The sequence below is a fragment of the Pterocles gutturalis genome, unplaced genomic scaffold (assembly GCF_000699245.1).
Source record: "Pterocles gutturalis isolate BGI_N339 unplaced genomic scaffold, ASM69924v1 scaffold28936, whole genome shotgun sequence".
Classification (NCBI taxonomy): domain Eukaryota; kingdom Metazoa; phylum Chordata; class Aves; order Pterocliformes; family Pteroclidae; genus Pterocles; species Pterocles gutturalis.
The window spans coordinates 18,034-29,342 of NW_010104203.1; the positions used below are offsets into that span (position 1 = coordinate 18,034).

Consider the following 11,309-nt stretch of genomic DNA (forward strand, 5'->3'; position numbering starts at 1 on the left):
ACAAATAAATGGTCAATACAAGGCTACTTACCGAAGGATTTTTACTCAGCCCAACTTCCTGACCACAAAGAGAAAGGACATGCACCAGCTTTTCCTTTGTCCTTTTCTAGAAAAAAAGACATTTCTTAAATGAGCAATTTTTAACCACCCAGTCTCCTGGTGGCTAGAAACATACATTAGCAATCTTTAATTAGGAGGAACCAAACAGAGAATTAGTCATTAAGTGCTGAAAAGGTTGCTTTCAGGCAACTATGTGTACAAGGAAACATAAAAATAGCTGTTAATGGTTTTGGTTTTTATTATTTTTAAATTAGCCTATTCATTCTATTGAGCATAATAAGGAAACATTGGATCCTGTGCATCACTTCAAAAGGACAGTTCAGAAGCTCATAAATAAGCGCATGCATAATTCTTTTTTGCAGAATTAGTGCCCAAGTCACTGCTATATAATCTGCTATATTAAAAAAAAAGGAATAAATACATGTATTCCGCATAGTTTTATTTTAACTGGCAGATAACCACAATCAATAAAGTAATCAAACATCACTTTTTGGAAAATTTTTCCAAGGAGTTTTTTTTATCTGATTTCCCAAGAAAACAACACTTAGAAAGTTACACGCCGGCTATCTGCTCTCCTTGCTAATATATGAACTCACCTGTAATTCTTAGCTAAATCTGACCTAGCCTTAGGGGTCTTAAAGAGATGCACATTCTGCAGGTTGAAAGAAAAACACTGGCAGGATAGAAGACAAATAAAACTCCGTCCATTTCTGAGTCCAAGAAATACATTTAGCATACACAGTCAGATGCTGTGCTGCCACTGCCCCAGCCAGCCAGGAGCAGTGCATAGGGCACAGAGGGAACAAGCATTTAAGAACCTAAGTGTGCGTTAATTCAGCTTCTCCCAGTGCAATTTGTTAAGAAATAGTGGGCTACTTAAAAGGAGTTTACCTGAGAGTACTGGGGTCTCTTCCAGCTCACAGGAACAAGGACATTGGAGTTAGATCCTGACGAGGTTGAAGAAGTGCTTCGGGTGACAGCCATTGCCCTGGGTTTACCATCTCTCCCAGAAGAACTCTGCAGCTCATCATACCGTCTCCCAATAATTGGAGTCTTAAATAGAGAGCAATTATTCACCACTACTATGCTCTAGGATGAACTTATAACGGGACATATTGCTTCAGCTGGCAGGAAAGATTACTATGAAGATCACACACAGTGCTAAAACAAGGAGTGCACCAAATCACTGGGTGTGTATGTTATTTTCCACTGTGAACATCTCAGTAACAATTGCCATACCTAGCAGCTAGTGCTTATGTTCATGAATAGCTAATACCCAAAGAAGCTGTCAAGCTAGTTTCTAACATAAGAACCAGCAAAAAACTCAGAAAGCTTATGAAATTTATTTCAAATCCACATTTCTTGAACTTGTTTTTTAATAGGATTTTCCTAAGACTGCTGAACACTCTGGCCCTATTCCGACAAACATTATACTTTCTTAGACTGATGATAGGATGCTCAGCATTTTCTAGAACTATACCTACATGAAACAGCGAGAAGAAACTCTTTATATAACAGTACAAGATGCCTTTTAATGTTCATATTTCCTTTTAACCTCAAAGTCTCTCTGTTATCTATATGAAATAGTCTATAATGCTGCAAACAGTCCTGCAGGTTCATAACTATAAATAAAGTGAGTTGCCCATTAAAGTCAATAGGACCATACAGTTCTGTAAAGTTAAAAGGTATACAGGGTTTGCAGGATAAAGACTGCCATAAAAAAGTACTGCCAGAAGTCAGGCAGTACTCCCTTAAAGGACATACTTCTGTGCTTAACAGTTACAGAGAACATTGGCATCCAAGTATAAAATGTTTGAAGGGGGATTTTATACATATAGGACACTTATATATTGCAGTTGGCATAACTGCAACACAGCTTTTCCACTGGATAATTTTAAATACAACTAATAATTCATTCACGAAAACAAAATTAGTAAAAATCCAGAAAGAGCCCTCCAACACGGGTCACTAAATATGTCAGTGTGAATCAAAAAGAATTTAAGACACTTTCAGTTTGGTAATTTTCCGTTCTTTCCTTATTTTTCAGCTTTCTTAAGGAGCTGCAACACAAGTTTAGGATTACCAAATAACAGATTTAAGGTGTTAAGTAGCAGAATTACAAATAGTACCTCTGAAATATCAAAATGAAACTCTAAAGTCTTCCCTGGTAGCTCCTTGGAGGCACTGTTCCACACTCGATGTATTTCCATTTTTGAAAGATCGCTGTGTTGATAGGATGGTAAAACTAAACTGGCAGAACGAGAAACTACCAACTTCAGGATATTCAAGGCTTCTCTCCAGTGAATGCTCTAGAAACAGGTACATGTAATCAGCAAACAGAAAGAAAGAGTCAGACATATTCAGGATTATTTACATTTTACAGTCATATTTTTTGCCACATAATAAAAATAGGGAATTAGAATATTACTGTTCTTTCTCTCTCTTGGCCTTTGACAAGGTATGTACTTGCAGAATAGTCTCAACAGCAGAGACCAAGACTTGCCTAAGGTATCATTGTTAGGGAACTGGCCTGCAACCTGGGAGACCTGAGTGCAAGGCTAACTCAGCAAAGGATTTAAAATCTCCTACCTGAATGCCTTCATCAGTATGAACAAATATAATGGCCATTGCAGAATCTCAATTTAGCAGAAAAGCTGACTTGACACAGGCTCTTTACAGCTGTGAATTTCTAGTGGAAATATGTATTTTCCACTTGCCAAAAATTAGGTGCAGAAGTCTCCAAAGGGAAGTGCTCACGCCACATCTCCCTCATGCTAATAATTAGAGTGGTCAGTCAAGCTCTGGCTGGTAATTAAGCTTGCTCCCAATGTAGTGTAGCTGCCGCCTAACCCTTCCCACACAGTGAATGCACAGCTGGGCATCTTATCTGGGGATGTGCAGTCTGTGACTCACCGGGATGTTTGTAAACTAGATACCACACCGGATAATCGCAGTCCTCCCTGCGAATCTAATCTTAAATTCTTACAAAGACAATCAACTTCCGATAGTACATACTGCTAAGTTAATGTGTTAATATAAAGATATGGTATCTACCTGTACATATTTTTCAATGGTTTTTAGCACTTCCATGTTAAACTGTTTCACAGGAATAGCCGACAGGTCCATATAACTAAGAAGACTGTAGATCATCTGTAGGAGGGACTGTTGCATATTAGGAAGGCCCTTTTCTAGCAGCTGTTAAAAAAAAAAAAGGTGAAAATAACTAAATTTTGAGACATTTCTTCTTATGGAAAAAGCTACTAGTTTCATGAATGCCATTTGTACTGTTAATCTCTCTTCACTCCCTAATCTTGCAATGCCATTTTACAATCATTTTACAAGTGATGATGATACAAATGTGAAATAAAAGAGAGCTTTAAGTTGGGAGCAAAATGCTAGCTTGTTTTGATAATGAAACATACATTTTACATATGCCTGCCTTAACTTATCCAGAAAATACATTCAGGAGTTGAGTAAACTGACAGGTAAAAGTTACACTGTAATTGGGGAAACACATCCAATAAAAACAGGGGAGTATCTTTTTATTTCTCCCTTTGCTGAAAGTCAGTGAGAAAAAAGAAAACATGCTGAAGAAACAAAACTACTATTCAGACATCAATATATATTTATCCGAATGTAGTTCAGTGACAGTGCTCACTAGCTGTAACTGCCAAGGAAACACTTTCTGTTAAGGAGGAGATGGAGTCCCTGGGCTCTCTTACTGTAGAGGCTAATCCAAAGAAAGGCTTGATCTAAATCCCGGAATTTTGCAACACCTGCATGTAGATCCTGGAATACGACAGTAAACCTTGGAAATGAAACTGTGCTCATATGTGTATACATGACAGTAATTCAGAAGGTGTACAGACAGACATGCTATGTTTGCACATGTGTGTGAAATATCTCAGCTGAAAATTTCCTGGAAGGTAGGACATTCTTTCATTGGTGACAGGTACAGTCCCACCCCACAAATTTCACAGACAACCAACTCTTATTGCTGGAGGTTCCCAGAGGCTCAAGACTAGACTCTATCCTTCCATTCAGGCCAACAAAAAAGTTCTTCTAACACTGCTTACTAGAGATAATAGGACATAGAAAACAACTACTTATAAAAACTCTATGCTGCCTTATGTCATCCATCAGAGAAAAATTTCAGCTGTTAACCAGGTGGAGTCTAGTAATTTATTAGGTGCCCTTGTGGCCTGAATCCTTTTCACTGAATGAGAATGCTTCATGCCTGCCAAAATGGAATGATCAGGTAGGACACACATCTATCTCATCCTGCTAAATATCTTCTGATTTATTTCATCAGTAAAAGTGAGTAGTAATTAGTAATTCATAAAACACAGTAGGCAAATTCCATTAACAGCACAACAGATGGAACCCACTATGCTTTATCTATTCTACAAAAAGACAGCAAGAATTTTTAAATTGAAGCTACTACATGGTAACCTGCTTCAGCCCATGGATATCCTTACTGAGAGATAAAATGTGCTTAGCAATTCTTGTTCAGAACAAGGTTAAAGACTTTTCCTTGCCTTCCATTAGGATCTTGCAATGGAAGGTCCGATTCCTTCCTTGTAAATAGTTTACATGATCCAGTACATCAGCTGGTATACCCTTTCAGTGTAGTAATAAAGGATTAGAAGAAACTATCTGGATGACAGAATTTTCTTTGTTCTCTGACAGAGGCTACTGTATCAGATAATCACTTTTGTGACAGGAAAAGGGATTATTGGGAAATAATTGGAATTTTGTCTTTATTGCTGGTTAGAAAGCTGTTCTAGGAACTTTATCTCTGAAATCTTCCGATTTCCACTCCAGTTTGTATAAATTTGTTGTCAACAAGAATCCGTGTCACCAGAAGCTCTTGCCCCTTCAATTCTAAACATTTGTGGACTGTGACAGTTTTCACTTGTCCAGATGAATATATGTGGTGGTTGATAGTCCAAGTGTGTACTTAAATACATTATGACTTTGTAACAAGACAGAGTATTTCAGTTTAAAAAAGAACAGCAACTTTAAAATGCATTTAGTACAATAAGAATTCTTTTGCTGCCAGAAGTAATAAAAATAGCAACAAGATGGAGTTGGGGTAACACATCATTTGGATCAGTGAGTTCCAGGACAGCTCCACTGGATTTGTAAGAAGACATCAAAGAAGAAATCATAACTGTTCTCAGTTTTTTTTGAAGAACTGTGGATTCCTCTCTTGTTAGTGTGTGTTAACTACCTGGGTCTTATCTGGGTTTACAGTTCCACACTCTGTTAGCAACAGAGTCCCTCTCCTCAAGCAGCAACTAACCTAGAACTAGGTGGAGAGCAGAGCCTGCTCCTCCAGGAGCTGCCTGGGCTGTCTGCTGCTGGTTGAGGCAGCTGCTGGGGTGCTACTGCAGGAGACAGTTCCCTGTGCCCCTCCAAATCTGTCAGCAGGTGAGAAGAGATACTCAGCTCTGAGGCTATGTCGGTCAGTCAAACAAATGTTTTCTGTGTCCACTAAAGAAATAAAGAAGGCATTTCACAAGCCATGTCTGACAGAAAAGCTGTTAGTGGGATAATGCCTGATCTAGGACATGCTTCCCCTTGCAACACAGATCTTTTAATCTTTAGTGATTCCTTGGTTTTGAACAGGTTATGAATGCTCAAGCTTCTATCACAAGCAAGCCTCCATCTAACAAGGAGGAGGAGGAAACATCTCCCATGAGCACATTGCTATCCACTACGTGGTTTCTTGTCCCTTCTTCTGTATTAATAGCATTAGTTATTTAAAGTCCAAGTATGACCCTGGACTTAATCACTAGTTTAACATATGAGCTCCTAGAATGATTGTTCTCTGTACCTTAAGTACTGTGTTCAGTTTTGGGCCCCTCACCACAAGAAGGACATTGAGGTGCTGGAGCAGGTCCAAAGAAGGGCAACGAAGCTGCTGAAGGGTCTGGAGCACAGGTCTTATGAGGAGCAACTGAAGGAACTGGGGTTGTTTAGCCTGGAGAAAAAGAGGCTGAGGGGAGACCTTATTGCTCCCTACAACTACCAGAAAGGAGGCTGTAGCAAGGTGGGTGTTGGTCTTTTCTCCCAAGTAGCAAGTGATAGGATGAGAGGAAATGGCCTCAAGTTGTGCCAGGGGAGGTTTAGATTGGATGTTAGAAAAAATTTCTTCACCGAAAGTGTTGTCAAGCACTGGAACAGGCTGCCCAGGGAAATGGTTGAGTCACCATCCCTGGAGGTATTTACAAAATGTCTAGATGTGGCACTTAGGGACATGGTTTAGTGGTGGACTTGGCAGTGTTAGGTTAATGGTTGGACTTGATGATCGTAAAGGTCTTTTCCAACCTAAATGATTCTATGATTTTTAAAATGTAATATGCAAAACTCTAACATAAAATCAAAGTAAGCTTTCAGTAATGTGTTCATATGCTGATCTTGGTAGTGGAGGTTCAAAGTTCTACCACACTATTAAATAGTGATTTTAGCTCATATGTAGACTGAGATCCCCAAGTACTTTTCTAGAAGAAATGATAATTTTTCATGGATGTAGCTGTAATATGTAAAACTGAGTAAGGAGCACTGCTTGACGCTGTAAGGTTTGTATAAGAACACAGTTGAAATGTGTTATTTTATGCCAGAATCATCCCCCTAACTGACAAGCAATTATCTGCCATCAAATGGGTTAAATGCAAATTTTTGTCTGAATTGAAGCTTTTACTTCTGCTGAGAGCATTTGTTCTCATGGTCTTAGTAACTTGTGGAATACAGTCCCCTTCTGAAGGTATACCTGTGTGTTTGGAAGGGTCACTGTTGCAACCCTGATTTTCTTTGTTATTCTTAAGCACTGCATGTCTCACAATTTCCATCAGGACCAAGCACTGGGGACTGAGCCAGGATTGTTAAAGCTCAAGGCCCTGTAACCAATGGCTATAACATTCAGCTACCGATTGCCAGTGGGGCTGTTAACCCTATTGTCAATAGGCTTTACCTATTGACAGTATATCCCCCAGTCAGTTTATAGGAGACAGGAACACATTGTTTATCCTGGTTTGTGGATTAACTAAGAAAAGGGGAAATATATTCTGAATGCTGGAAAATTTTTCATGGCCACAGCAGGTAGAACAAAATGGTTTATTGTCTCTTGCTTCTTCTCCAGACTGGCTGGTACTCTATGCCCATACAAATATTCCCAGACATGACTCAACAGAGCTGCAGTCAATGTAAATACAGAGAAAGGAAGTTGTGCTTACTACTCTGTCATCCTGCAATGATGGTGCTATGTGAGGAATGTGCCTTAATTATGGTCAAAAGCTGGCCTGACTTACTGTTAATATAGTAGCATAGTGCCAGTCTATAGGAAGGGGGCAGTGCAAAGAGTTTCCAGATGCACATCTAAGCCTGTTCTGAGGGGAGCGAGATCTTGTGCAATGGCCTTTGTGGAGGTGCTGCAGCTCTAGTAACTGCGTAGAGCACTGAAGGGAAAACAGATGGACAAATGCTTTCCTACAGCTGGGAAAGCAAATGAGAAAGAGTTTAAACCTATTTTTTTTACAGCATTTGTTCATTTGGAATACAAGTTTCTGCTGTGAAGGAGACATTTGACGTGTTTGAAGAGCTAATAGTTCTTCAGAGTCTTTGAGTTTGAATACAGACTGAAAAACCTCAAGGTCATGTTTTAGTCTCCTACAGAAGAGTTATGGCTTTCACCATCAGTTAAGATCTGATAAGATTGTTTACTTAGAGCCTCCAATGCAAACAAGGTGAGGAACTGCAGCTTGAGGTAGCAGGGCCAAGTTTGCTCTGAAGTTTGCATGAGTGTGGGAGCATAGCCTGGACTCTCAGCCTCCCAAAAATCTGTAGATAGTCAGTATCAGAGATGCCTGCAGAGTTTTTGTAGATCCTTTGGGGGAGGGGAGAATGAATCTGCTCTAAAAAACAAAGCTGCTCTAAAGAAGCTAGTGAATTTATCTCATTAATACAGAACTGCCTTCTCATTGGATGAGAGGGGAGACTGAAGGCATTATAATACAGCACGGAAGTGAAGGGATAAATCTGAGAACTCTGCAGGAAAATTATGTCCTTATACTGACCTGACACATGAGGCAGAAGACCAAGTGGCCTAAGCTAAGAAGAACTGAGCCTTAGATCCCCAGTAACAATACTGTATCAATTCTACTCCACGTGTGAGAAATGTTAGGAGTAAGCAACGAGTGCAGGGGAAAACCTGGGCAGCAAGATGATCCCATTCAGTGTTAGAGGAATGCATACAAATTTGTATCAAGAACCAGATCCTTATATAGCAGATGATACCTTATTTATGCTGCTAAACCCCTTCTGGAATTAGTCCTTCTCTTAGTCCTCAGTGGGATCTAAATAAATTTTGTCCAGCTTCTCCCTGTTTCACAGTGGAAAATCTGACTGGCTGACGAGTGAAGCTGCTTTAAGATGGATCAGCCCTGTAGACCTTTGCTGGCTTTTGTTTTAGTGTTCAGTATTGATTTCTTATTGATTTCTTATAGTAATTTCCTTTCTTTCTGCTAACTTCTGCTTTTTACTCTTAATTATAAACAACAGCTACAGAGATCCCCCAGTAATCCACAGGCAGATTTCAAGTCTTTGGGTTGATAGGCAACAGAAGAGTTAAAACAGTAAAAGGTTTTTGAAAACTTACCTCAGCCAAATATGTAACCATACTCAAAGTTATATCAGCAAATGCTTCATGAAGGTAACGGCAAACCACATTCACCCAGGTAGCACAGTCCCTCGTATAGCTGTGTGTTTTATAAAGGGTCATGACATGCGCAAGATTTGATAGCTTGGGGTTCTTCTCCTCCAAACAAACCTAATAAAATATACGTGTCAAAACATATTAAGAACAAGGCAACTGCATTTACAGGGTTTGAGGATGTACAAAATAGTAAATAACTTTGATACCTGAGCAATTCTTTCAGCTATATCTTTACAAAACTGGTTTGGGCTGTCAAAATGCTGAATTAAATGGGGCAGGAGACACAAAACATTCAGTGGAAATCCTAGAACAGGAAAATACAGAACAAAATGTGTATTTTGGACAGCAAGACCCACAGTGATCTTCAAGTTGGTGTTTCGTGGGAGGTCACAGTTTCAATGTTACATTATCTGTTAACTCATACAGACCCTGTCAAATTGCTCATGCCACTGGCCACGCCACATTTGTCTTAAAGGGGCCTTAACTTGAAAATCCAGTATATCATTTAGGTAACAGCACTGTTATAAAACATGAACAAACAGGTATTTACAGGATAGCATATCTCGCAAAAGTATATATTGTATTCCTATTGGAGAGTACGTTTATCTTTTCCACTTAATGGGCTTATTGACAGTCTTAACTGGTGATATTTTCATTACTTCAGCTAAAACACAAAAAGAAATTCAGTGAGTATTGATAAATGAACAACATTTTTTGGTCAGGCTGCCAGGCATAGCTTCCATTGTTTTATATTGTTCAAATTAATAACAATAAAGTATCAAAATTCTGATATAACTGGTCAGATGAGACTACTCAAAGAGGTGTTTCTGAAGCTAGGTGACGGCTCCTGCGCCAAGTGCCAGCTGCTGTCACTAGCGTAAGGGCTTTCTCTGGAGCTGGGATTCAGCTCTTCTGCACCAACTCGTAGCTCAAGGTAGTTGATGAACTACAGACAGCAAATGTAACTGGCAGCTTTAACAAAATCTGCTCCAATACAGGTGGGAGTTCAGAACTCAGAAGTCAAGAAATTGTATGTGGATGCAATCTGTTTTTTAAAAAGAATCTGATGTATGAAAATATCTTGCTAACCATTCATCCCCTCTTGTTCTACACAATTAAACGAGTTGCCTAAGTTAGGAGTGTAATTTCCCCAGGCTTCTGCTATACTCAGGGTAAAAAAAAAAAGATCCCTCCAGATGGTATTGTCACAGCCCATGTGTGAAATGCCCAGCCGAAGTCTGGCACACAGGTGCTTAAGAGATGGGCAGGCTGCTCATGGCATTCATCCCCTTATTCTGTGTTTGAGCCTGTTATGACTTAGTTGTGAAGTTTGCACAATTAGTCTTAATATCTGTATTTCTGACTGAGACCGAGGAGTAAATATCTGGAACAATACAGAAACTCTCTTCAAGAAATATAATTAAGAAGTGGTCACAACCTCAACTAAATAATTGGGAATTTCAAAATGTTACTGTATTTCCTTGTAACGCAGGCCTCTCTCCTCACTCACTAATGTGCTATTGTAGTTTATCTAAAAAGTGCATAGGAGTTTTCAATATTTATATTTCTGGGAAAAATCCCATGAAACACCGATTTAAAATCAAATAATTTGTAATATTCTGAAAACAATTAAATGGAGAACCTGGCCAAAATAAGCTCTAGAAAATTTCACAGTATATCTCCTTACACGTTTTTATTTTGTCAGGACTCAGAAACTTTATATGCGTCTAAGCTTTAGAAATGAAATGTGAAATAATACATGACAGCTCTCCTCCAAAACGCTATTGTGCAAGAGATTCACTTTTCAGAAACATGTTACATTGCTATGAAATTTCCAAAAAGCCCACCCAACACAAAGTAAAAGTACTATATCAAAAGTGCTATATCAAAAGAGAAAGAAAAATGCCATTTTTGGTTTTGTGCAGATAGCCTAATTCTGTCATCAAATGTCAAAGCAACAGAAACTGAAAGAGAGGAAAGTATACTGGTTTTACCTATAGCTTGAGAGGAATCCACCATGGATATTCGAGACACTGGTGTCAGCAAACTAAAGAGCTGTAGTGTGAGATCAGTGGTAGTAAGGGAGGTGAATCCTTTCAGGAGTAGCTGCTGAAGTCCTGAGAAGTCTGCCCACTTTAGCTGCCCTTGCAACTTCTCCAATTTCTCCCGGTTTTCAGCTTTATCTAGTGGCAAATGAGCCAGAAGTTTATTCAGTAACCGTAATGCCATTAGATACTCAAACTCAAAATCTGATTCCATCAAAGCCACAGCAACCCAGAAGATGGTGGCCAGTAGGTTGGTTGGATTGTTAATGTGGGATGGGTCAGTGAGACTGTCCTTCAGAGAAGATGAACTTCTGGTTTTAGAGGACAGGCCTTGTTGGGTGCACGCCTGAATTCTGTCTAGCGTGGCACTGCGTGGTGGGTCCGAGGACTTGTCAACATCTCCAAACTTTTTGGGTACAGAGAAGCTCCTCTGGTGCCTGCTTCGTTCAGCGGTGGCTGTGTTACTGCTTGCAGGATTAACATTCAGC

General features: G+C 39.4%; 1 protein-coding gene across 1 annotated transcript in view; it reads right to left on the reverse strand.

Annotated features, from left to right (window-relative positions):
- FRY (furry homolog (Drosophila)) overlaps positions 1–11,309 on the reverse strand; it is a gene marked incomplete at both ends in the record, with an annotated part of 113,928 nt that overhangs the window by 17,869 nt on the left and 84,750 nt on the right. The window contains 7 exons of the mRNA XM_010086990.1: positions 32–106; positions 952–1,113; positions 2,190–2,369; positions 3,115–3,255; positions 8,720–8,890; positions 8,983–9,080; positions 10,771–11,309. The exon at positions 10,771–11,309 is cut by the window's right edge and continues 78 nt beyond it. Coding sequence (XP_010085292.1) covers positions 32–106; positions 952–1,113; positions 2,190–2,369; positions 3,115–3,255; positions 8,720–8,890; positions 8,983–9,080; positions 10,771–11,309 — 1,366 coding nt within the window. The remainder of the gene's footprint in view (positions 1–31; positions 107–951; positions 1,114–2,189; positions 2,370–3,114; positions 3,256–8,719; positions 8,891–8,982; positions 9,081–10,770) is intronic.